A 26916-nucleotide genomic window follows, 5' to 3' on the forward strand; every position below is an offset into this window, starting at 1 on the left:
GAACAGACTCCGCAAAGTTTGTGTTAAATCTAAAAAAAAAAATTAAGTAGTTTTCATCAACATTGTGTTGGTTTTTCTGTTCAATTAAATTCATTTTTTTACATTACTGATTGCAGTTACTCATTTTAAATGGCTAATTTTTAATAAGCTAATTTAATTCATTGTTACTCAGTGCATACTTGTTGAATTGAAATAATAATGTTGCTTGTAATTAATTTGTTACCTCAATTTTATTGAGTAGATATAGGGCATTACTTTTTACAGTGCAAGACACCTACATAAATATCCTAACCATAATTTCTTAAATGCATTTGTACTTTTAAAGGTAATTGTTTTTCAAGATAATATAGACATTTTATAGACATGGGTTCTTCAGGAGCCATAAACATACTGTTTTATTTATTTATTTTTAATCATATTTTAATCAAGTGTAATATTTTGCAAAAAATGTGAAGCTAACAACGTGCTTACAGTTAAGATATTATTATATAACTTTACTTCTCGAGTGTAAGGTTTTGTTCATTTCTTTTTGTAAGTTTTCATTTGGAGAAAACTGTAAATCAGGCAGACAAATTGGCAGTTTACCAAGTGAGCTGTTTAAAAAAGGTTTTAGAGAAGGTTCACACCACTAGGTGTCGCTGTTTACTTGGTTTCAACGTTTAAACATCACTGGGCCTTCCTAAAGACTGATTGCTATGCTTCCCACGATTGGATGGCCAGACTTCCTTCCTTCCACTTCCATTGGTATCCCGAATTACACACATGCCAGAATAGCTCAGAGCCACTGGATTTGCCAATCCTTCTGTTTTTAACTATACGAATGAACGCAGCCATGCACTGTAAGGTGAGTCGTTTTTACACATACATTAAACATACATTTTACACATATATTAAATAACTTAAGAAACTTAATAAAAGTTAAAGCAGATATTCAGATGTGTACATTTACTTAGTTTACTTTTCAAGTTAAAAAACTAATAGTCTGAATATTTAATAATCTAAATCCTTTAGCCTACCTAGTTGTATAAGTAGAATGCATGTGCACAAGTTTTGTAGTTTAAGTCAATCCTCTAAATTTGTTATGTAACTGTGATTTTTAAGTAAAATTAAAAGAGTCAGAAATGGTTAGTGTTATGTTATACTTTGTGCATCACAAATTTTAGGCAAAGACTGTATAAAAGTTATTAGTTTAAGAATATATTAATAACTACATATGACCCTGTACTGCACAACCATAAGTGTTTTATTTATTTTATTTTATTATTATTTTTTTTGCTAATATTTATACATCACCTGAAAGATTTCCATTGATGGGGGTTTGTTGTGTTGTGACATTTTGAATATATGAGGGTTCAAAAAAAGGGGTTCGGAAAAATCTTCTTTAAAGTTGTCCAAATGAAGCTTTTAGCAATGTATATTATTAGTGAAAAATAAAATTTTGATATTAATATTAATAGTATGTTATACTGTTTGATGTTATAGTATATGTTAAAATATTGTGTGTGTGTGTGTGTGTGTGTGTGTATATATATTTTAGGTCAAAATTATTAGTCTTTCTGAATTATTAGACCCCCCTTTTATTTTCCTCATTTTCTGTTTAACGGAGAGATTTTTTTCTAAACATAATAGTTTTAATAACTCATTTCTAATAACTGATTTGTTTTATCTTTGCTATGATGATAGTAAGTAATATTTTACTAGATTTTTTTTCAAGACATGCTCTGTTAAACATAATTCAGGAAATACAAATATATTTGTCATGTGTCACAAACATATATTTTTTAACAGATATAAATGTTGGATTCATAATAGATTAAATCCAAGATTTGTCAACTTTAAATCTGTTTAGCTCACTATATAACAGTTAAAACAGCCAACAATACACATATTGCACCATCTAGATGTGAATATGTACTATAATTCTATAGTTTTTGTTTATTTTTCACTTATTTAAATGTCCTTCTGTCCTCGTGTTAATATTTATTTACCTTGAGCTCCTGTAAACCACAAAAAATGTCTTGTATGTTGGGTGCACACTTAAGCTTGTTGTGATTCTGACCCATATAAAGGAAGCTTAATGAATGTTATTATGAAATGAAAATAATATTTTCTAATTTTCTAAAAACAATGATTTAGCAGAAATAAGCATGCTGAAAGCTGTCTTTTTTTTAGTGGATCGCTGAGGATGAAAGAAAAAAAGGCTAGCTATGGTCTTTCATTTGAGGTCAGCATGGGCGTGTGGATGCCTGGAAGTATTTGCCATGTGGCCCCAAAAGTCATCTGCTAGAACCACTCTTTCTGTGGATTTACTGGCAATGTTTTGCCACAAGTGCTTTTAATCATATAGTTTGTATAAAGGGCAAAGGGAAGCTGTTTTCACAAGTTAATGTTAGTCTAGACAACACAGTGGGAGTTTGGTAGCACCCAAACTGTTGTTAAAACACCAGAAAGGTAATAAATGTTGACAGGATGCAGATGGTTGGAGATCAGTTTGCTTTTCATGATATAAATAAACCTAGCAAATAGTATGGCATTTCTAAAGAATCCAAAAATTGCTGATGTGTACTCCAACCTCTCAAAATGCCATAAATAGTGTGTGCCCAATCCTCAAAAATTCCAAAACAGACTAGATTTTTAAGCGTGGTTTGAGCTTGATTTTTGTCTGTCCTTAAAGCGATAGTTTACCCAAAAATGAAAATTGTCAGAACCAAAACTTTCTATTTATTTGATATTAACATTCTTCTATTCTTTTTTTTTCTATTACTCTAAGCAATGGCTGTTGAGGACCTGAACTAAAGTTGTGAGAACTATCTTTTCTTTCTGATCCTGTTGCTGTAAGTAACTTATATTTTCCTAGTTTGTTAATGCTGATACCTTTTTAGGTTTGTTACATTTAGATACTATGACAGAATGTTGCAATGCTCATCTTGGTTATCCATTGTAATTAACTTAGCCATTGTGAAACTTGTTTATGTAGAGTTTGCTGTAATGCACATGACTCACACAGTTTTTCTTTGGTTCCTTAATAGTTGAACTATAATGTTTGTTTGACCCATACTTCATTTACCAGAATAAAGACAATCTTCTAACAGGTCAAGATGTCTGGATATGTGTCAGCAATTGCCCTGAAAGCCTGGATGACACTGATGTTGCTTTCCAGAATACAAGGTGCATTTTTTCACATTATTTATTATGTTCCATTCTGAGCACAGTCCAGAACAAAAGCAATAGAAGACATTTTAAAGGGGTGGTCCACTACGATATCATATTTTAAACTTTAGTTGGTGTGTAATGTAGCTGTGTGAGCATAAACAACATCTCTGAATGTAATATGCTCAAAGTTAAATGCAAAGAAGGACATTAGCTTTTACAGAGTTAGCTTAGCAAAGCCTACAGGAAGCGAAGTTTGGGGACTACAAAAAAATACATCTGCGTTATTGAGGTCACAAATGATTCATGTTACGCGCATACACAACGCACAGCAAAGGGGTGTGGCCAAAGGCACTGTAATGCAGAGAACGCTAAAATGCCATCTAAACATTGCTATTTCCACAGAGCTTGTTCTGTCTCTGTATTTGGGCTTCCAAAGGTCACGCGACAAACAGAGAAGTGCTTACAATTTAATTTTAATTATGTGCCAGAGAATTATAAAAAAAAGTTATAACTAGCATTTGACAAAGGAGAACTTCCATAATCTGTTCCAGTTCAGTGCTGGATTCGGCTAAAAACTCCTCATAAAAGGAGCAGCTCCAACCATAATAGAAAAAGCTATGGATTGTGAGCCACAACCTGTAAGTCTTTTTATTTGTTAAAATTGATCTGTCACATGCACAGTGTTTAGCGTTAATGGTATGTTGTAGCGATGATGTAAACAACAGGAAATGCTGTTTTGGCACCGTTAACAATTTAGCTGCAAATTCATATTTATCAGTGAAACCCCTGAAAACACTCACAATCTTCAGGAGCGTGTGCAGTCTCTCTCTATGCAGCTTCTTTCCCTGCATTCTACATCTCAAATAATGGACTCACAAAAGATATGTGAATGTTTCATATAACTTACACATGCTTATAAGCCGAATATATGTGAAATACACTTGTGAGATTTCATTTTAGAGAGCAGGCATGGGGTTCAGCTGTGTCCTCTTCATTTTCTGTCTGATTTAGGCTCAAACTGACATGGCTACACTGACTGACAGTATTTACACAGCAAGGGCACAGCGCATGCTAGTGACTGGACGTGAGGCTTTCTGGTTACATGGACCCATTCCGCGAATCACAGCACATTATGTTAGCTGATCAATCAGAGCCTCTTGATGACTGGCTTTCAGAGGAACTAAGAAATATGATTGTTGTTTTCATGTTAGTTGAGTAGCAGTATATAAAGTAAGATATATTTAAAAAAAAATGTGATTTTTTTTTTTAATGAAGCATAAACACATATTGCATCTTATAAACACAACCAATCCTTAAAAATACACTCTGGACCACCCCTTTAAAATCTGTTTTAACTGATCTAACAAAATGTAAACTGTTTTAACTAAATCAGTTTTTCTAATAGTTTATCCTTTGTATTTGTTTACATTTCTATGGTTTTATTCACCTTATTCTCCGCCGACGAGTGGGCGCTGCCATATGATTCTTTTTGGCTTGAGACTTCCGGTCTCATTCACTTCCATTCATTTTTTGACGTTAAAAAACTGCTCGTTATGCTGCTTGATGTTGCAACTTGATATTTTCTTATTATATTATTCTACTTGGTCTGTATAGTCATGGAAACATTTGTTTATAGAGCAAGTAATTTGACCGTTTTCTGCCGTTTATTATTCCTAGTTATTACTCCCATAGGCGACTGAATCGGAAGTTCTATGACAATCGCGAAAACAGGAGCACTTCCGCATTTTAGAATAAGGTCAATATGTCATTCTATTTGTAAATCATTTTTAAATAAATATGCATTCATATTTGTATATTCATATGTGTCATGACATTGGCAAATATGAGGTCAAGTAACCAATAAAAAAAAGTAAGAACATGCCTCCCTTACATCCAGGTGTCATGTTTCTAGATAAACATCTATGTTAATCGTGGAACAACATTCCAACCAGCCAATCAAAATGAAGGGATACGTTTACAGTTCATGTTAAGTTTAGGCTTATATTTAGGGTTATGTGCATATACATGACTGTTATGCACAATCTGCTTATTTTCCCTTCTGATTTTTGGAATAATGAACAGTTAGGGTTGGGTTTAAAGGTAGGGATTAGATATGGATTACATTTTCTAACCAAAAATTATTGTTCCAGGATCAACAAAGTTTTTACTTTAAGGATTGTATCTTTGGCGAAATCACAACCACACGCATATGTACATATCCTTACCATAATTTCTCAAATGCATTATAATGTACTTTTCAGGGAGCTTTTTAAAAAATTTGCACCACTTGACATTTAATAGACATTGGATTCTTCAGCAGCTATCTATAATGTAAATAAACTCTTTTATTTATTTATTTTTAAAATGTATTATTTTGTTTCTGCTGGTTGGTTGCACCATGAATCAGATTTGTTTTAATGTTTATATAATGTACATGGATGTCTGGAATACTTTATTCTGATTGGTCAATCGCCACATTCCAAGGTATGTTATTTCCAGATAACAACCTATGAAATAATAACACAGGCTTATCCGGTACTTTGAATCATCTTGACTGTCAGTGAATATGTTGACATCCATATTTATATGCTTGTCTGTATTGCTACTGTTTCTACTGTTTGGTGCCATCTTATTACTAAATAATATGTATAAAGTTTGTTATATGCTCTATTCAGCCTTTTTTTTCTGTCAATTTTGCCTTTATATAAATAATTAATAAACTATTATGGCTCAGAGCAATGCTTAGTGTCTTGTTACGTTTTGTGGCAAGTAGCTGTATAAAAAGCAGGATAAAGTACATCCTGATGGTTTTATATAAGTTTGATTCTACATTAACAACTTCCAGAATGTAATTTATCTCTTAAGTATGTACGTTAAAAAATTAATAGGTAGGATACAAAAAATGCATCCACCCTGAACTATGTGCTCTTTCAACTGATCTTGTCAATACATTCTAGGTAAGGTACTTGCACCATCGCATCTGCAGGCAATGGCTGGGCTTCCCTTCGTGCTGGCCTGCAACATTACTATGGAGAAAGGGGAGGTTTTAAAACAGGTGCTGTGGTTGGACATGACAAATAAAACTATACTACACTATCAGCCAGATAAGTACGACCACGTCACCAGAGTAGATGGAGTCGAGCTTTCACAGCAAACCGCAGCTCCACAAGCTCACACCAGTGTTATCACCATCAGAAAAGCTGCACCAGCCAATGAGGGCTGCTACCACTGTCTATTTGATGTCTACCCTTCTGGGCAGCAGAGAGGAAGGACGTGTCTTTCACTCACGGGTGAGGCTTGGTATAATCACTTTCACTCTTTCTAAAAATATCCACAGCTTGTTTCTGTGGTCTGGTTATTTCCCCCATTGATGATTCAAAAAATGCTAATTTAATAGAATATATTGCTCATCCTAATATTTTAAAAAATGTATCAATGATAACCTTGAAGATGGTTTAATTATGAATGGTTGTTGGTTGTTTTTGAATTGGTTTAATTTGCATTGTGTTAGAATTGTGATAAAGATGAGACAATAAGTGATGAGAACCACCTACATCGCCAGTCTATTTCATTATAAAAAACAACCACAAATTATTCTATGAAAATCACTGGAGTCCACACCAGATGATAACTTTTATTAGTTTAGTAATTAGTTCAGTTTGTTAACCGGCCTAAACTGACAAAATTGCAAACAATCAGTATATTGTTACAAATTTCAAATATCAATTTAAAACAATCTTAAAGAGATTGTTAACTCAAAAAATAATATTTACTCACCATTTACTCCCCTTAAAAACAGTAAATTTAGTTGTTCTCTTTCTGTTGAACAGAAAAAAAGTTATTTTGAAAAACGATTGGGAATCTGTAACCATTGACATTCATATGCTCTCAGAAATAAAGATTCAAAAGCTCTGGGGTGGCATCTTTTCAAAAGGTACACTTTAGTACATTAAAAGTCCACATTTGTACTGTCAAGTACAAGTACATACTAGTACATATTAGTACCTAAAAAGTACAAATGTGTATCTTGTAAGTACCTTTAAGCAGTGGTTCTCAATTCTCCCTCCCAAATCCTCCCGCCCTGATGTTTTGTATAGCTGCGCCCCAAATCGCATATTTATGCACTATTCTACGCCATTTTGTAGTATAAATAGTGTAAGTAGTGTGTTCACACTTTAAACTCTAAAAATAATAAGTGCACTTTAATTACCCATATAATGCACTCATTCAGCCGCTAAAATAAAGTGTGTAATAATGGACACTTCATGCACTCAACGACCGCAGGTTTGCTCACGTAGCGGAAGCGGCGGAGCTATCGGGCGCAAATGTTGGATAACTTTATTATTTTGGATGGTGAAAGCAAAATTCTGCTACGAGAGTGATTATAGCGCCTCCCGATGGTGAATGTGGTAATACGACCGACAGGTATTATTTGATAATTCGGTCTTTTATGTCACTGATTTGGCAACCGTCAAACATCATCAGGGAAACGGTTTGAATTTCCACTTAGTAAAAAAACATTAGTGTTCCATTTGGGACGACACTCCATACATATACTATCCTGTTGAGTGTGTAAATGCATAAGTACATAGAGCATGAGTGTATAGTGTATAGTTTGCCATTTGGGACGCAGCTTATGTCTTCCTTACTTAGCACACCTGTTGATTCCTATCAACAGCTCGTTAATAGAGAGATCCATGAACTGATTCATTCATTCTTTCATTCATTCCCTTTTCGGCTTAGTCCCTTTATTAATCTGGGGTCACCACAGCGGAATGAACCACCAACTTATCCAGCATGTTTTTACGCAGCGGATGCCCTTCCAGCCGCAACCCATCTCTGGGAAATATCCACACACACTCATTCACACACACACTCATACACCACGGACAATTTAGCCTACCCAATTCACCTGTACCGCATGTCTTAGGACTGTGGGGGAAACCGAAACACCCAGGGTAAACCCACGCGAACGCAGGGAGAACATGCAAACTTCACAAAAAAACTGACCCAGCCGAGGCTCGACCCAGCGACCTTCAACAGCACTACCTACTGCGCCACTGCGTCGCCATGAACTGATTCTTGTGTGTCAAATAAAGAGACATACATAAAGGAGCCCTAGGTCCTGAATTGTGAACCACTGCTTTAAGGTATTAGAGAGTTAGTTTACATGAACACAAATAGTACAATTTAAATACGATTAAGACAATACTCTGATTAAGAACAGCTATTTTTGATGAATTTAATCCGATTAAGGTCATAATCGAACTAAACAGAAGTTGAATTAAGACATGTGGAGTATTCTGATTTTAGTCACATTATTGATGTGTAGGACAGACATGTAAACCTTAATCTACCTATTACTGTCTTGTAGTATTTTCGCTGCATTTTGACAGGAAAGTTTGTACACACATGGCTGTTTGACACTATTCTGTGCACCTACATAAGACCGACTCATACTGTGCGATTTATTTATTTATTTCATTTTTTATAATCCTGAACGATTGTAGCATGTCAGACATATCTCTGGTGTCACACTGTAAGATCTGAGCTGTCATTATTTCAGACTGAACGAAAATTAAGACGCTCCAAACACAGAAGAAAACTATCCCGGAGTTTGACGTCTGGAAAGTGTCTGAAATCTTCTGACACTGCCCGAACTTCATTGGAGAAAAAATCTAATCATACCAAGCAATAAATCTGTGAATATGTAAAACCAACGATCAAAGATTTTAGTCTAGGAATTCTGAAATCTTTAAGGATTTCCCAAATTTGTCTCAGATGACAAAAACTGTGCCTGAAAAATAACAGTGTGAGCAGGGTTTAACTCAGTAACCCAAGACCCAAGACACCTGCATCGTGAAATGCAGAGTTTTTTTCATATGCAGTGTGTGGTATTAAATTCCATTAAAACAACACTCTTCCAGCACTTCATACTGGCATACAAGATCTCATTTGTCACACTGGCATACAAACCATGAGTGTTCCTGAATGAAAGTGAAAGTGCCAAACTGCAGTTAAAGTCGACAAATTAAAAATTAAACACTAGAAATGACATGAAACTCAAAAGGAAATGTGGATAGCGTGGTGATGCAATGGCGTTAATCGAATTATTTGCTATAACTTGTAAAATGGGATCATGAATGGAGCATTCAAAAAGCATCTTATGTAAACACCTCAATCATATTACTGTTTTATTCAAATTAATGTAAATGTAGTCAATGTGGACCTTTTAAGTACAAAAGTATACCTTTTTATGTACAAACGTACGCCTTTTGTAAAGGTACTGCCCCAGTGGCAGTTGTTATATCTTTATTTCTGAGAGTTTAGTTGCAAAAAACAAATACTGTGTAAGTCAATTGTAAAAAAAAATAAATAAATAAAAAAATCAACATCAACATTGAGAACCTCAATATTGATGCTGAATTGCAGACATGTTTTAGTCAATCTCTGTCAGCATGGTGTAAACTAGTCTTAATTTTCAAAGAGCATGTACTTTCTTCTACTGGATGTCTTCACTTTTCTTGTTGTATTCCTTTCAGCAATGGTGGAGCAAATGGACAATAAAACAGTTGTGAGTGGAAAGCCTGTTACCTTTTTGTGCAATTACATCCTCAGTATGCGGGTCCGGCAGGTTTTGTGGAAAAAAACAGCTGAGCAAGGGGACACTGCCATTGTTGCCTCTTATGTCAAGTATAGCAAACCTGTCGTTACCAGCCCTTTCAAGGGTCGGGTATCTCTAAATCCATCACTCGGCCAGACCAGGCTCTCCATACACCACGCTCAGACAGAGGATGAGGGCTGTTACACCTGCGAATATCACACATATCCAGATGGAATTAAGAGCACTACAGCTTGCCTTTCTGTTTATGGTAAGTGAAAACTTCAAGTATCATTATGTTTGTACATCAATAAGAGGCTTTTTTTGTGTGTGGAGTGAGCTTGTGAAACAGACTAGACCTAGAGTTGCAGCACTGTTCAAGTGTGACCCTTTTTTAAAAAGTTGGTTTTATATAGGAAGATATATAGAGTGGTCTCTAAAGTGTTTGGCATAAATTAGGGAAACTCCTAAAACACCCATGTAATCTTAATAGAAACTAAGTGAAGTTTCACAAACTAATTTCAAGAGGAGCACATGACATGATTTACTACAGCTGATCTTTATTGCTAATCATTAGCTAGCCTATCAGATGATTCTAAAACTACTATAAATATCTTGCCTATATATATATATATATATATATATATATATATATATGAGATATATAAATAATTCATCTATCTCCGAGCCCAGGATTCTCTCCCGGGACAGCATGGCAAACCTGCTATCACAGGACCGAAAACAGCGTTATCTAAGTGTGAACTCTTGAAAACCTTGATTATCCGCTTGTTGAGTGTGACATCATGCGAAGCAGCTTCCAGGTCCAAGCACTCTATCAATCTGTATGGGAAGGCTCAACAAATGGTAATAATAAACGTTTACAAAGCGATGTATTACTTTCGAAAATCACAATCGCAATATATATATATATATATATATATATATATATATATATATATATATATATATATATACATGTCTAATATCAGATGGCCAGAAAGTGATACATTTTTTATTATTCTTTAAATGAGTTATGGGTGTGTTTCGAGAATATACCAATCAGAGCCTCATCTCCCATTCTCTTTAAGAGTCAGTTGCATCGCGCCATGGCACATTTGCTATTTACATGGCGGACTTTGTAAGTGCAAAAATTTGTTTCAGAAGTATTTACAAATTCAGTTCTATTTTTCAGCAAACAAACAAATGAACAATAATAACGAAGTGTGTTTAGAGTTATATCCAAACACACGTCCTATGCTCCATATGGTAAAAAATCTGACAGGTGGACAAATCTAAGCTTGTTTTTAATAAAACAAATAGAAATATACATATAATAAATACTACTACTACTAATAAAAATAATATTAATAATATTAATAAGAATACCATTATACAAAAGCAAATTGTTATGAAGAAAATAAAATAAGCCATCCAAGATGAAAATATATATTTATGTAGAAAATAATAATTTTTGTAGTATTTTAATAATTTATTTCTTTTTCATGTGTAAATTTATCTGAGTATTGCTGTACATCCAGCATGTTTTAAGCAATGTGTAAGCGAGGCGCACAACTTGTGGGTCTGTGCTAGACTTTAGACCTGCGCACAGTCCGCAAAATGGCACAAATGGATTTGCTATTTAATCAATGTGGCAGAAAACAGAAAAATTAGGGTTGCACTGGTCTGATAATAGCAACACGTCACAGCAAACACTTCATGCGCCTTATTGTGCCGTGAGTATGATAGGGCCCTAAGTGTTTTTAGATAGAATGTGGAATGAATACAGTAGAGCGGATGATGTGTTATGTATGACACTGTATTTTTTGTATCACTTTAGGTGTATTCGTTAATTCTCTTCCATAGTCTCATGAGATAATAAAGTGTAAGGAAATAAGTTGTTAATAAATTGAAGATTCCTCATTTAAAAAATATTTAACACAGCAAACTCATAACCATACTTATGAGTTTAAATTAAACTCGAAGTTTCTAATAGCATGTGGAAGCAAATGGATTGCCAGAAATAGGATTGAGCACAAATTTCTTCTTATTATTAAGGATTTTTTTTATTCACGATCTGTAATTTTGTAAAAAAAAAAAATGGATGAATAATTGTTTGAATATGGCAGATCTGTAATGATAGTTTTTTTATTTTGTATTTTTTTTTAATACCAACCAACGTTTCACACTTAACTTTCTTCACAATTAGGTTGCTACAGCTATAAAAGGCACATAAATACCACCTGTGATTTTTACCAGATCGCACGTGTATGTGGTTTTAGGTCTTTTCACATATGCACATGCTGAAATGCTGTGTGTGAACACGTGTTCAAGTGGCAAATCAACATTTATTTTTTTCCACAAGGGCTGTTTAGGTTTTTTTTTTTTTTTTTTTTTTTTTCCGCAGCCCCCTTGTCTGCATAGGGGTCATGTAGAGGTTTTTTTTTTTTAAAGCATGTTTGAGGGGGTGTATTTGTAAGAAGTGGAAAGACAAAGTCTGACTGAAAAAGGAAAAATGCTTGAGTGTGTATTGTTCAAGCATGTTTTTGAATTTGCCTTCATTGTTGTGTAAAAATATCTCTACAAAGATTGAAAAGTCTTTATTATGTGGCAGCCAGTGCTACCTATGGAGAAAAAGCTTGATGAACATAGAAAAAGTGTCATAATTAAAATGCCAAACTTAAAAAAGAGACTGGTTGTGGAATTGGAAATAAAACACATCAATGAGCCCAGAAAAAAAAAATAAAAAAAAAAACAGCAACAAGAAGAGGAATTTCACTGAAGTTTATTTACCATATTGACACTATAAACAGAGAGTGAAGCTTTTAAACCTCAAAAAGAAGAGTCTGAAAGGAATAAATAAAATATGATACAAAAAGTTTGCAGGTCATCAGAAGTTATACACTAGCTGTTTATCAAAGTATTAACATCGTTTAAGATTCAAAATGAGAATCACTGTGACTGAATTTGATTGGTAGTATGAATGAAAATGTAGATTTTTTTTTTTTTTTTTTTTTACTGGGGGAGCAAATGATTTCAACTCAATTTATAAACAAAAAAGCAATTATGTGAAAATGATGTTAATATCAACAAATTAAATTGCAGCAACTTTTTTTTCAGCAACATATTTACAAAATATAAAAATAAGTATATGTGGAGCATTATAAATTTCAACATCCAGCTAAAATTATTTTAGTTGTTTTACAGTGCTTGCTATAATCAAATATATTCAAATTGTTGTAAGATTTGTTATTCCTCATCAAAACTAATCTGTGTCATTTGGAAAAGTCAATATACATGGGATACTTGCATTATTTGGTTTTTGAAAAACAGGAATGATTGTTTTTAGTCTTTTCATTGCCTTAAAGGTGTGTTAGCATAAGACCTTTAAAAAATGTCTTCCCTGCCATCCAAAGCCACACCAAGTCATGAACAGAACACACACTGAATAAATGACAATCTGATGATGATAGAAAAGCTTACAACACTAGAACCTGTCATTCACCAGTTAGAAAACTCAATGGGGGCTCGCACTTTGTCCAGCGTAGTTGTTGACAGGCCAGCGGGTGCAGGAATTATATTTCCCCTAAACTGTATTGGGGTAAAGTTGGTTTTATATCTAAACGTTTTCGTAGTAAGGAAAACGTTTGCTGTAAAGACATACCACAGGTAAAAACCTATTTTAGCAAATGGTTCCTGAAGCTATTGCACACACAGCATTATGCTGTATAATATTGGAGTAATATTACTGTAAACTACTCATTTCACTAAGTAAAGTCTTCAGAAAGGCGAGGCAGTGGCGCAGTAGGTATAGCTGTTGCTGGGTCACTGGTTCGAACCTTGGCTCAGTTGGCGTTTCTGTGTGGAGATTGCATGTTCTCCCTGCCTTCGCATGGGTTTCCTCCGGGTGCTCCGGTTTCCCCCACAGTCCAAAGACATGTGGTACATTTGAATTGGCTTGGCTAAATTATCTGTAGTGTATGAGTGTGTGTTTGAATGTGTGTGTGGCTGTTTCCCAGAGATGGGTTGCGGCTGGAAGGGCATGGGCTGCGAAAAAACTAGCTGGATAAGTTGGTGGTTCATTCCGCTGTGGCGACCCCAGATTAATAAAGAGACTAAGCCGACAAGAAAATGAATGAATGAAGTCTTCAGAAACTGAAAGAGTACGGTTGACGATACAATCTAGCTTTGCTATCCGAATATTGTAGTGATATTAAACTTAGTAACTAAATAATTTTGACTAAAGTATGTTTTCAAAAACTGCTGACGATACTAACTTCGACATCTGGAGAAAACATAAACAATGAACATTGATCACACACTTACCAAATTCATGTGGACAGGACAATCAACACCAACTGGAACTGCGTCTTTTTTTTTTGGAAAAGAACACAAGTTGGCAATGCGGATTTCACCATTTCCAGATTGGAAAAGCTCTGAAGTTAAAAAAAATGTTTCTTACATAAAATTTTTTGTTGCGTGTTAGCAGACCATTGTAATCCAACAGCTTGAAAATCCATGGGATTTTGGTCTGACTTAATGAACATTACACTTATCATGTGACTAATCAGCTTTCTCCATTATGCTTGCTTTATTTACTGTTGGCTACTAGGTTACCACAACTACAGTCAGTCGCTCTATACCTTGTTGGAAACACTCCTAATCTGCTTTTTTTTATTTAATATTTTTATGAACTTTGAAAATATTTACTTTATGATAATTTGAAAAGCCAGGTAAAATGAGCTGAGACAGGGGCTGTAAAAACTTTTTTTATGATTCACAGAATTATGTATATACTTACATTTCTACAGAGATAACTTGCTCCGTAGAATTTCCTGTACTGTACCTTGGTACATTAGACAGGAAAGAAAGGGTGTTACTTTCTTTATCTCGTGCAGTTGATTTGCAGTGGTGATACCGACATCAAGATTTATCACACTCTTGAAAACATCTTTTCATTGTGAGGTAAACTCTTCTAGAGAAGAAAGCTTCAAGTCAGTCAGAGCTGACACTGCTTTTAATGCTCGGCTGTGACTGTAGTTTAGGGGTTAGATTGGGACGAGGGCCAGTGCCATTACTGTGTCTCTGTTCCTCCAGAACAGAGCTCCACTGTGTTTGCTTTCTCTCTGTTGATATTCCCCAAACAGTCTGGCCGTTGTCACCAAAAACCTCACACAGCCACAGAAGTGGACAGAGCCTCACTCTGCCCTCGTCTTGTCATGGTTTGTCTGTTTCTCTTTTATCTGACTTATGTCACAGAGTCTCCCTTTGATGGAGTCTGCCGCAGACATGACCAACGTCTGACGGCTTGCAATCAGCATAACAACACAAGTGCCCTCTTTTGTCTTCTGAATCAAGCCATCACTAACAATACAATAACGAAAAGCGCGACATGTCCAATGCAGTCATTTGTACTGGACAAATGCAAAACTCACTTCAGACTGTTGTAAGGAATCCCTGCTAAAAATGATGGATATCCCCAAAAGACTGTACATGAGCTATCTTTACAGATTATAAGACAAAAATGTATACTGTAAAGTAGCAATTGTATAATTATAATAGATTGATTGTGTAATTATAATTAGCAATACTTATTTGTATGAGCGGAACAATGGTAAATATGTGTTTGAAATAAATGCATCTGCTAAATGTAATTCAACTTTGACATGGAACAAAAGTTATCAGTAGGTGTTACAGAGGTAAACGGGTCCCTGCACTCTGTTTTAGTTCTCTAGACATATGCATAAAACTATATGGAGGTGAAAAGGAAAATAGCTTAAAACAATATGCACACATTTGCTTTTATTTTGTATTTGCTTTAATTTTGCCTTTAATTTTTTTTTCTTTACTACATATACAGTTGAAGTCAGAGTTTTTAGAGCCCCATTTGAATTTTTTTCTTTTGTAATTATTTCTCAAATTATGTTTAACAGAGCAAGGAAGTTTTCACAGTATGTCTGAAAATATTTTTTCATTTAGAGAAAGTCTTGTTTGATTTATTTTGGCTTGAATAAATTTAATTATTTTTTAAAAACCATTTAAGGTCAAAATGTTTAGCTCTTTTAAGCTATATTTTGTTTCTATTGTCTACAGAACAAACCATCATTATACAATAACTTGCCTAATTACCCTAACCTGCCTAGTTAACCTAATTAACCTAGTTAAGTTTTTAAACGTTACTTTAAACTGTATGTAAGTGTCTTGGAAAAAATATCTAGTGAATTTTTATTTACTGTCATTATGGCAACGATAAAATAAATCAGTTATTAGAGATAAGTTATTAAAACTATTATGTTTAGAATATGTGTTGAAAAAAATCTCTCTGTTAAACAGAAATTGGGGAAAAAAATAAACGGGGGCTAATAATTCAGGGGGGCTAATAATTCTGACTTCAACTGTATTTATTGTGTTTAAATTGTCTGCATGGTGGTTCATTCTGTTTTAGTGACTACAAATAAAGAAGAGAATTAGCTGAATGAAAATGAGTGATTTATTAATTTATTTTACACTGAGTTTTTTAGGCTATATGTCAGAAGTTTGGAAACATTAAGAATGTTCTTATAAGATTTTTTTCTACATCAATGTTGCCTTTTATTTGATATAAATTATTTATGTGTTAAAACGCATTTTATGTAAACATTTCAGCATCCATTACTAGGTTCCTCGCTGCAATGTGATTCTTTAGAAATCATTGTAATACAGTGATTTTCTTAAGAAAAGATGTGCTACTTTAATTTTTTTTTTTGTCACTGTAAAGTCATACGTTTAATTCTCATGACTGTTTGATCAATAAATATTGTAAATACAGCACTCATTTGAATTATTTTTAAAAGAATAGTTAGTCTAAAATTAAAATGACCTCATCGTTTACTCTCGTGTGTAATTTACACGTTTTAAACCTTTCATGATTTTCTTTCTTCTGTTGAACACAAAAGAAGATATTTTGAAGAATCCTGGTTGTTGAAACTCAATGGGGTGTATGCACAGACTTTAAATTTCAGCCAGCAAGCCTTAGTGCTTGAACTGTCTTTCCATTAAAAAATTGCCACATTTAAGGTCTGATTTCTTTAAAAAAATTAAATCGGTGATCCTCACTGCCTGATAGATATACAAGAAAAAAGCGGGTCTCAGACCGGACATGAAGCACTGAATTAAATTCTATTTTCCACTTCCATCTCTTTAAATATGACAGTTTGTTTTATCCCAGTATTTTCAGTGGACTTTCTGTGGTTGTGTGCTGATCCTGATGGCATTAGCAATTACATGGTCTTTCATCTCATTTTACGCTTGAACAACTAAATGAATGCTTAAGTCTATTTAACTGAATGTATTTTAACTACATTACAGCATCGATGCTGCAAAAGGAACCTCATGAAATTGAAAGTAGCCACATTAAGCTTTCACCGGACGTTTATCATTGGCTGCAAAACAATAGCTGTGCATGTACCCAATTATTTCCATAGTAGGAAAAATAAATATGGAAGTCAATGGGTGTCAACAACTCACATTTTTCAAAATATCTTATTTTGTGCTCAAGAGAAGACAGAAACTCAAATTGGTGTTGAACAAGTGAAGGGTGAGTAGAGTAATTAAGGCAGATTTTTCAATTTGGGTGAACTATCCCTTTAAATGTCTTTCACATGGGAAGAACTAGCAACGCAGTGGCGCAGTAGGTAGTGCTGTCGCCTCACAGCAAGAAGGTCGCTGGTTCGAGCCTCGACTGGGTCAGTTGGCGTTTCTGTGCGGAGTTTGCATGTTTTTCCTGCGTTCGCGTGGGTTTCCTTTGGGTGCTCCAGTTTCCCCCACAGTCCAAAGACATGCAGTACAGGTGAATTGGGTAGGCTAAATTGTTCATAGTGTATGAGTGTGGATGTTTCCCAGTGATGGGTTGCGGTTGGAAGGGCATGAGCTGCATAAAAAAAAAAAAAACATGCTGGATAAATTGGAGGTTCATTCTGCTGTGGCGACCCAGGGTTAATAAAGGGACTAAGCCGAAAAGAAAATGAATAAATGAATGTGAAGAACTGAATTTTTATCAATTTATTGTTTGAATTATTGATTGATAAAGCACTATAACTTCCACAAAATGTTTTAGCTTATGCAAAAAAAAAGGTTTGTTTTCATGTCTGGATGAGCTTTTGTTCATGCTTGTTGATCAATGTTTAAATGTGCATGAAAGATCAGTTCATCTTGATAAATGATTTGAAGAGTGTAGCATTTTAGGTGAACAGATTTCATTTGTTTCAAACATGAAAACATTTCTTGTGATTTTTGAATAAATTCCCTAAATAAATATTTGTTTTAAGGTGATCTAACCTTTCATTAACTGAATGTCATTTTTATAGTGCTCCCCAACCCGGAGGCCAGTTACGTGACCGTATCACAGGGCATCATTGAGGCAAACTGCTCAGCCATGTCCCGTCCTGCAGCCGAGATCTCTTGGAACGTGGAGGGTCATAATCAAACTTTGGGCCCTGCCGTAATATCATTTTACCAGCAAGGGGACGGCACCACAATGGTGGTCAGCTCCATTCAACTGCAGAGTGAACTGCTGGATGATGAGCTTGTAAAATGTGAAGTTCATCATCAGGGTCTTGAGACAGCCATATATGTGTCGCTTAATAAATGTAAGTGAAATTTTAATTTATTTCATGTTTGAAGGTGAAGTCATGAAAATCTGACATTTTCGATGTTTAAGTACTATGATCGGATTCCTCAACCCAGACTCAAATATCTGCTTTGAGCAGAGGCTGGGCTGATAAACAATATTATATTTAATCATGATAATTTGTCAATAGCAATGATAAGCTCTGGTCTTTTTTTTTTACTCTAGATTGATCTAAGAGATGATCATACAGCAGCAATGTGCAACAATGGAAATATAAAAGTGTTTTGATATTAGACATCCATCAAATTTTTGACCACCAAATTTATCGGCCGAAAATGTTATGCGATTTAATGCACCCTCTAATTTTTGTGGCTTCAGTAATTGTTGGGGTACTCTTTTAAAGGGCACCTATTTTACCCCTTTTATAGCATCTAAGATAGCTCTTTGGTGTCTCCAGAATGTGTCTGTAAAGTTTTAACTCAAAATACCCATCAGATAATTTAATATAGCCTCCAGAATCTGCCTTTTTTGGTGTCTGAGTACAGTGTAGTTGTTTTTGTAGTCTGTGGCTTTAAATGAAAATGAGCTGCTTCTCCCCACCCAACTTTCCCATGTGCGTGTCAAATTTTATCATGCATTATGTAAAAAAAAAACAGCCCAGAGACAGACTGAAATACAGCTCATTAAACAAAAAATACCAAGTTTATTTCATGTTTTAGTGTTGGAGTTTATTCAAGCCTTTCTGAAATGACGAGTCTCACACATATTTGCAGTACACACACACACACACACACACACACACACACACACACACACACACACACGTACACGCACGCATACACACACACACACAATACATATATTAGAGTTTACTGACATCACGTGGCAGTGGTGATTGTAGCGGTTAAGAATTAGTGACTTTACTGTCTTTATTACTGGCATGCTCTGTTTGAAAATGTTTTAAATTTAGAATACTAAAGAATACTTTAATTCCAGTTTATTTTTAAAAAAAAGTTGTTCTATGGACATGCGTGTCCTACAATATGTTGCTGTGGGCCTATTTTAATGTCATTTTAACTGTCATGCTTAAAAAAAAAAAAAAAAACGCTAAAATAAAAACCGCTAAATTTTGCTATCTGCAATCTCTAACATTAATAATAACTCCTGTATAGTAGTCTCACAAGATACTTTCAATTCTGTCACTCGATGACACTCGAATACCCTGTCAGAAAAGTCTAGTGGCAGAGAATGACCTTTTTACAGTGTCTGGTATAATGTTAATGTTGTTTTTGTGCGTTTACTTAGATGAATATGGTCACTGTGTAATTGCACAGTACAATTATTATCTTATTTCCGCATTAGATTGTTTTAATTACATAAAATATGCCTTCAGTGATTTCCTAAAGATAAAAACAAATATATAAAAATAACCAACTGAAATTTCTGCAGCAAACGTGATCGTCGATTTTATATGAAACAAGACCTCATGATGACATATGATGACTCATGCAGGTGCTGTAGTGCTGTCCCATTTCTTAGGGGTAAATTTTGAGGCCCTTCTCTTTCTTTCACATCATTTTTCACAGGCCAAAGGGAGGGGTAGGGGTACAAAAATAGAATTATGATTGGGCCTTGTGTTTATTCATTGTGTTTATATCATTCCAATATGACAGGGGACACACTATACATACAGACAGTTCTGTCCAAACAGCTCACCAAAGTTGATCTTCTTCATAGGTGCCCTTTCAAATCTGGAAACATTAACAACTTCTCGGGCTACGTATGTAACCATGGTTCCCTGAGAGGGAACGAGACACTGCGTCTAACCAGAACGCTAGGGGAACACCTCTTTTATACGCGTCTTGAAGCACATGTGAAATCAATCTAATGTAATTAAGCAGGTGTCGTCAGACCAGAGAGTATAAAAGCCTGTACTGAGTACATTTCAGTATCAACTTCAAATTTGCTTGAAAGAAGTAACAGGCAGAAGAGAGTATGGTGGAATACGCAGTGTCTCGTTCCCTCTCGGGGAACCATGGTTACATACGTAAACCAAGACGTTCCCCATCTAGGGAACTTCAACACTGCATCTAACCAGAACGCTAGGGGAATGCAATACCCACTAGGCCAGACTCACTGCTGACTGTGAACGCACATTACGCAGTGAGAATAGAGGACCCTGGTGAGGGGTCTACATCGAGTTGATAGTGACGCACAAATGTATGTGGAGTCGACCATCCTGCCGGCAAAAAAATGTCAGAAAGGAATGAGCCCGAAATAGAAGCTTTGGAGGCCCCTACAGCCCTTGTGGAGTGGGCCTTAACAAATTTAATTGCGGGGCGTCCAGCAGCCTGATAGGTAATTGAGATAGTCTCAACTATCCAATTAATCCAATTACTTATTGTCTGCTTATTCGCCAGACTCCCCCTTTTTGAGGGTCCGAAGCAGACCAGTAACTTTTCACTCTTTCTCCAGTTGATAACCCGGTTAACATATGTATTCAGAGCTCTAACTGGGCAGAGTAAGTTTAACTTCTCTTGGTCCGACGACTGAAATGGGGGCGGGTGAAAGGCCTGTAGCACAGCAGGTCTCGCCACATGAGTGGGCACCTTAGGCACGTACCCCGGTCTGGGATAAAGAAAGGCTTTGGACATGCCTGGAGCAAACTCCAAAAATGAAGGTGCAACCGACAAAGCCTGGAGGTCACCAACCCTTTTTAAGGAAGAAATAGCTAATAAGAAAGCTGTTTTTAGTGTCAGAAACTTATCTGACGCCTCCTGCAGTGGCTCAAATGGGTGAACAGAGATGCCCTTGAGCACCAATGTTAAATCCCATGTCGGTACCCTGTGTGTGCTGACAGGCCTTGGCCTTATGGCTCCACGAAGGAAGCGACGAATTAGCGGATCCTGTCCTAGTGACTCATCATCTAGGGGAGAACGGTAGGCCGCTATAGCTGACATGTACACTCTCAGAGTGGATGCAGCTAACCCAGCAGAAAGGCGATCTTGGAGAAATTCCAGCACTGAGGCTACCTGACAGCTGACTGGGTTCAGCTGGTGTTCTCTGCACCAAGCTGAAAAGAGAGACCATTTTAGGGCATAAAGCTTCCTTGTGGAGGGAGCCCTGAAGCTTAGAATGGAAACAGTTTCCACAGGTCGGGTAGGGGATGAAGTATCATTCCTCCCGCCTGGGACAGAATGTCCCTCCTGATGGGGATCTCCCATGGGAGACCCGCCAGCAGGGCTATGAGGTCTGAAAACCAAATCCTGGCAGGCCAAAACGGGGCTACCAGCAGTAACTGTACTCAGTCTTGACGGACCCTCTCCAGGACTCATGGGAGCAGAGCGACCGGGGGAAAAGTATACAGACATAGCCTCGACCATGTCTGAACCATGGCAACCAGTCCCAGAGGGGCTGGATGCGAGAGAGAAAACCACAGTGCGCAATGCGTGGTCTCTTGGGAAGCAAACAGATCTACCTGCGCTTTCCCTAATTTTTCCCAAATGGTCTCCACCACCTCGGGGTGAAGTTTCCATTCCCCGGATCTCATCCCCTGCCTCGACAGGAGATCTGCTCCCATGTTCAGATGGCCCGGGACATACATTGCCCTGATGGACAGGATTTTGTTCTGGGCCCACAGGAGGATCCGATGTGCTAGTTTGCATAGCATTCGAGACTTCAGACCCCCCTGATGGTTGATGTAAGCGACCACCAATGTGTTGTTCGTGCGGACTAGAACATGATGGCCACTTAGATCAGGGAGAAAGTGTTTTAAGGCCAGAAACACAGCCATCATCTCCAGGCAGTTTATGTGCCAGTAACGATGATGTTCTCCCCATCGTCCCGCTGCGGGAAGCCCCCTCAGGGTTGCTCCCCAGCCCGTTAGAGAAGCATCTGTCATAAGCATGACGCAATGACAGACAGCCCCCAACACTGGGCCCTGGGACAGGAACCAGGGCATTTTCCACATACTTAAGGCTCAAAGGCAGCGCCGTGAGACCTTGATCATGCGGAAAGGATTCCCCTTGAGGGAAAACCCCCTGGATTTGAGCCACCACTGCAGGGGTCTCATGTACAGCAGACCGAACGAAATCACGCTGGCTGCTGCTGTCATGAGACCCAACAACCTCTGAAAGTGTTTCACAGTGATGAACTGGCCTAGTTTGACTCTCTGTACGGCTGACTGAATCGAAGCGATTCATGGCGGGGACAGACCTGCTCGCATCGTCATGGAGTCCCATAGCACACCTAAAAAAATGGTCGTCCTGGCTGGTACAAGCACACTTTTTGCGGTGTTCAACCGAAACCCCAACCTTCTGATATGGGTAAGAACGACATCTCGATGTCGAACTGCCATATCGTGAGTCTGGGCTAGAATTAGCCAATCGTCTATGTAGTTTAGGATACGTATACCTGCATACGAAGTGGAGCTAGTGCCGCTTCGACTATTTTGGTGAAGGTTCGAGGTGACAGAGCTAGGCCGAATGGAAGTACCCGATACTGGAGCACTTCGCCCCCGAAAGCGAACCTCAGGTATTTCCTGTGTTGGGGAAGGATGGAAATATGGAAGCATGCGTCTTTCAGGTCTATCGTCACGAACCAATCCTCAGACTGAATTTGTGACACCACGTTTTTGATGGTTAACATCCTGAACCTGAGGGCCCCGACAGACCGATTTAGATTTCTCAGATCTAATATGGGACGCAATCCCCCATCCTTTTTGGAAACTATAAAATACCGGCTGTAAAACCCTGACTCTCTGTCGAGGGGGAGAACACGCTCTATTGCGCCTTTTTTTAATAGGGCCAGTACTTCCTGTTCCATAACCAGAGCCTGTTCTGGCTTCACTATGGTGGGTGTAATACCATTGAAGTGAGGTGGGCGTGCACAAAACTGTATTTTGTAGCCATGTTTCACTGTTAACAGCCCCCTGACTTTTTGATCTTGGGGGGAGAAAGTCCCCAAGGGAGCTAGAGCATTTTTTAACTCTGTTGAAGGATTCGGCGACGCGATCGACGGCGTCACCGAAGAGCCCTGAGCTCGATATTGGAGCGTCCATAAAAATAGCTCGGTTTCTGACACTTCTGCTTTTGTCAGCCAGAGGTGCCGCTCAGTAGCCACCAGGGTAGCCATAGATCGCCCCAAACTAGAGGCTGCCTCTTTAGTAGCTCTTAGAGCTAGATCTGACGCCCGAAGAGCTTCTCGAAGCTGTTCGGGTGTCGCTGCCCAACCATCTAGGCTCTCTTTAATTAGGTCAGCCTGATATGCCTGCAGCACTGACATGTTGTGCAGGCATACAACAGACGGACCAGCCGTCATATATGCTTTGCCGACTAGACCCGATGTTACACTTAATGGTCTCGACGACAAAGTAGGGACCCTTGCGCTAAGTCCTCTTCTATTATGGGCATTACTGTACATGCCTTTTCCCCTAGCCCACGAACTGCTGAATAAATAGCTGTTTTTGGTGTCATTAACCATGCTAAATACAGATTTTTCCATGATTTAGAAACCGCATCATGTAGCTCCCGAAGGAGGATTAGATCTCACGGATCCAGAAAGAGAAAGTTTTTCTCTGCCATATCAAAATAAAAAAGTAAGTTGTCAGTTTTTTTGTATTTTGTGTATGCAATTAAGAAATGAAAGTTCACAGAAAGAGGGTGTATTTTCACATGCGTGCTTCTTGAAAGCAAAGAAGTTGATACTGAATGCTCAGTACAGGCTTTTATACTGTCTGGTCTGACGACACCTGCTTAATTACATTAGATTGATTTCACATGTGATTCAAGACGCGTATAAAAGAGGTTTTCCCCTAGCGTTCTGGTTAGACGCAGTGTTGAAGTTCCCTATATGGGGAACATATATTAAATTTATATAGTTATCGTTCAATATAGAAAATAATTATCGAGAATGTGTTTTTGCCATATCGTCCAGCCTTAGCCTAAGCTACATTTTTGCAAACCATTTACAAATCCACTAGGACGCAGTTGTGTTCATTTTTGAGGATCTCAAATGCTATTTTAAGCCACATTTTCTTATAAGTGCCATTTGCATATATCCTTCACTAACAGTGCTCGGCATACATAAGTACACCCCTCACAAATCTATCTTTTTTAAATCCATACTTTTAGTAGGAAGCTATACTATATTATATTTGTTCATATACATTAGATCAGTCAGTACTGAAGCCAAATCTAGAGATTATCTAACAAAATAGTTTAGGATAGCTGTCTAAAAACTAGTACACCCAATTTATAAAAAAATATATATATATTAAATGCAAAATTTAAAAATAGAAAAAATCAAGAAAAGAAAATATCAAAAAATGTAGTTGAAATTTTGTAGTTTGTAATTTTGTTTTGCAATATTTTGCTTGTATTATTTTGATTGTATCATCATTCAATTTCTAAATCTGTTTGGTGACTGAAATATTATTTTATTAAATATATCTGTATAATAAATCTGTTTTGTTTAAATGCAATAAAATATATTGCCTATATCCACTGAGAAATGGATATAAATATTCAATTTTAAAATGGGGTGTACTTAGTTATGCTGAGCACTGTACATCCACTAGAGGCCTTTGTGTATAATTCAGTAAATCTCTCAAATACTGTACAGGGACATATCGATTGACCCACACCCTGCTCTAAACCCAACCAATAGTGTTTTTTTAAGCAAACAAGAAGATAGATGTGTATCGCTTTTACCGTGATTTTAAGTTGCTTTTTGTTTACCTGGTTAATTGTTTTACTTGGTTATTTCTGAAACTATTTATTGTTTCTGTCAGAATAGCATGTAACAGCTCTGCTTACTTGAAAAGCAAACTGCTATTTTGGGTGTAAATTTAAAAGGCACATTTATTTTTGCTAACACACAAATGAGGCAAATTTGTCAAGCTAATGATTTTGAAATGTTAAAATATATTTTGAATTCATTCCTAAACGAAAATGGGCATGAAGTGTCACCTTTAAAGTTCGCTTTATCCATTTTTTGCTGTCATAGATTCATTGCATTTACAAAATTTTGTTTACCCAAACATTTTAATTGTTATTAATTACTCTTCCAAATCCTTGACACACATTCTTTCATCTTCTAAGCAGATTTAAGATATTCTTTCTATTGAAATCTGAGCAAGGTTCTTGACATATCCAGTCCAACTGGTCAAAACAGACCATATGCCTTCAGTGGTTAAATCAACGAAATTTCAAGCTACAATAATACTTTTTATGCGCACATGTAATAAAAATAACAACTTAATACAGTGACATGTACCCCAGAAACCAGAATCCTACTTTCTCAGCAGAAAGCTGTTTTTAATCCAAGCTATACAGTACATCATTAACACAATCAATCGCAACACATGAGAAGAAACTGTTGAGTAAAGTTATTATAATTACCATTATTATTATTGTTGAAAGTGTGCACAAAGGTATTCTCATTAGGTGATAACCTATGAACTTCTGTAGGTCTGTTTTGATTTTGAACAAGTGTCTGATGAGGGCGCTCGCAGATTTAATCTAAATATATAATTGTGTTCTGAAGATGAATGAAGGTTTTAGAAGATTGGAATGATATGAGGTTAAATAATAACATATTTTTCATTTTTGAGTGAGCTAACCCATTAATGCTGTTATTCTTGTAATCCTATATAAATATTTTATTCTGTTGTATACATTTGATTCATTTGGTGATGTTGAAATTTCCACTTGTTTTTTCAGCTAAGAATGGCCATGTCATTCTTATTTCAGCCAGCTGCGTGGCCCTTGTGCTGATCCTATGTCTGTGTGTCTGCCTAAAGAAGTGTTAACTTCACCTGCTGATTTGGTCAGTATCACATTTTTGACACTTACCTCTGTTGGAGCAAATATGGGTAGATGAAATGTTATGATCACATGCATATTAAAAAAAGCTGTTGATTGGTAAAATCTAATTTAAAAGTAGCAAGGTTTTCAAAAATGATATTTACAAAAGTTTTTTTTTCGAGAAATAAAAATATGGATGAAATAATGTTCCATCATCTTGGAGAATCTTGATAAAAATGTTATGTGCATGGTAAAAAATGTTGTACCTGTATTTATACTACCTGACAAAAGTTTTAGGAACAACAAATAATAACTTGAATTTTTGGTATCAGAAGTGGCTTATATGAAAGGCAAAGGCCTCTATTAGACTTATTTTATCCAAATAAAATATGATCATGGCTTGATTTTTTGCTTAGACAAAAGTCTTGTCACTTACCAAAAATAATGTACTGTATAAAATATAAAGTCATGGTCCAGTGAAAAGAATTAATATTGTGTCTGACTCCCATGAGCTTGGACAACTGCATCCATACATCTCTGCAATGACTCAAATAAATTATTAATAAAGTCATCTGAACTGGCAAAAAAGTGTTCTTGCAGGACTCCCAGACTTTCATCTTACCCCAGACATGCTTAATAATGTTCATGTCTGGTGACTGGGCTGGCAAATCCTGTAGCACCTTGACCTTTTTTGCTTTCAGGAACTTTGATGTGGAGGCTGAAGTATGAGAAGGAGCGCTATCCTGCTGAAG

The 26916-nt window shown here is 36.5% G+C and overlaps 1 protein-coding gene across 3 annotated transcripts in view; it reads left to right on the plus strand.

The window, feature by feature from the left end:
- The first annotated feature begins 688 nt into the window (after window positions 1–688).
- sc:d189 overlaps window positions 689–26916 on the plus strand; it is a 38687-nt gene continuing 12459 nt past the window's right edge. The window contains exons 1-7 of one of the 3 annotated variants that reach the window (XM_005157078.5): window positions 689–844; window positions 2771–2834; window positions 3093–3168; window positions 6111–6443; window positions 9696–10025; window positions 18097–18378; window positions 26081–26186. In XM_005157078.5, coding sequence (XP_005157135.1) covers window positions 3099–3168; window positions 6111–6443; window positions 9696–10025; window positions 18097–18378; window positions 26081–26169 — 1104 coding nt within the window. In that variant the 5' untranslated portion in view covers window positions 689–844; window positions 2771–2834; window positions 3093–3098 and the 3' untranslated portion in view covers window positions 26170–26186. 3 annotated transcript variants of the gene reach the window in all.

The sequence above is a fragment of the Danio rerio genome, chromosome 1 (genome assembly GCF_049306965.1).
Source record: "Danio rerio strain Tuebingen ecotype United States chromosome 1, GRCz12tu, whole genome shotgun sequence".
Taxonomy (NCBI): Eukaryota; Metazoa; Chordata; class Actinopteri; order Cypriniformes; family Danionidae; genus Danio; species Danio rerio.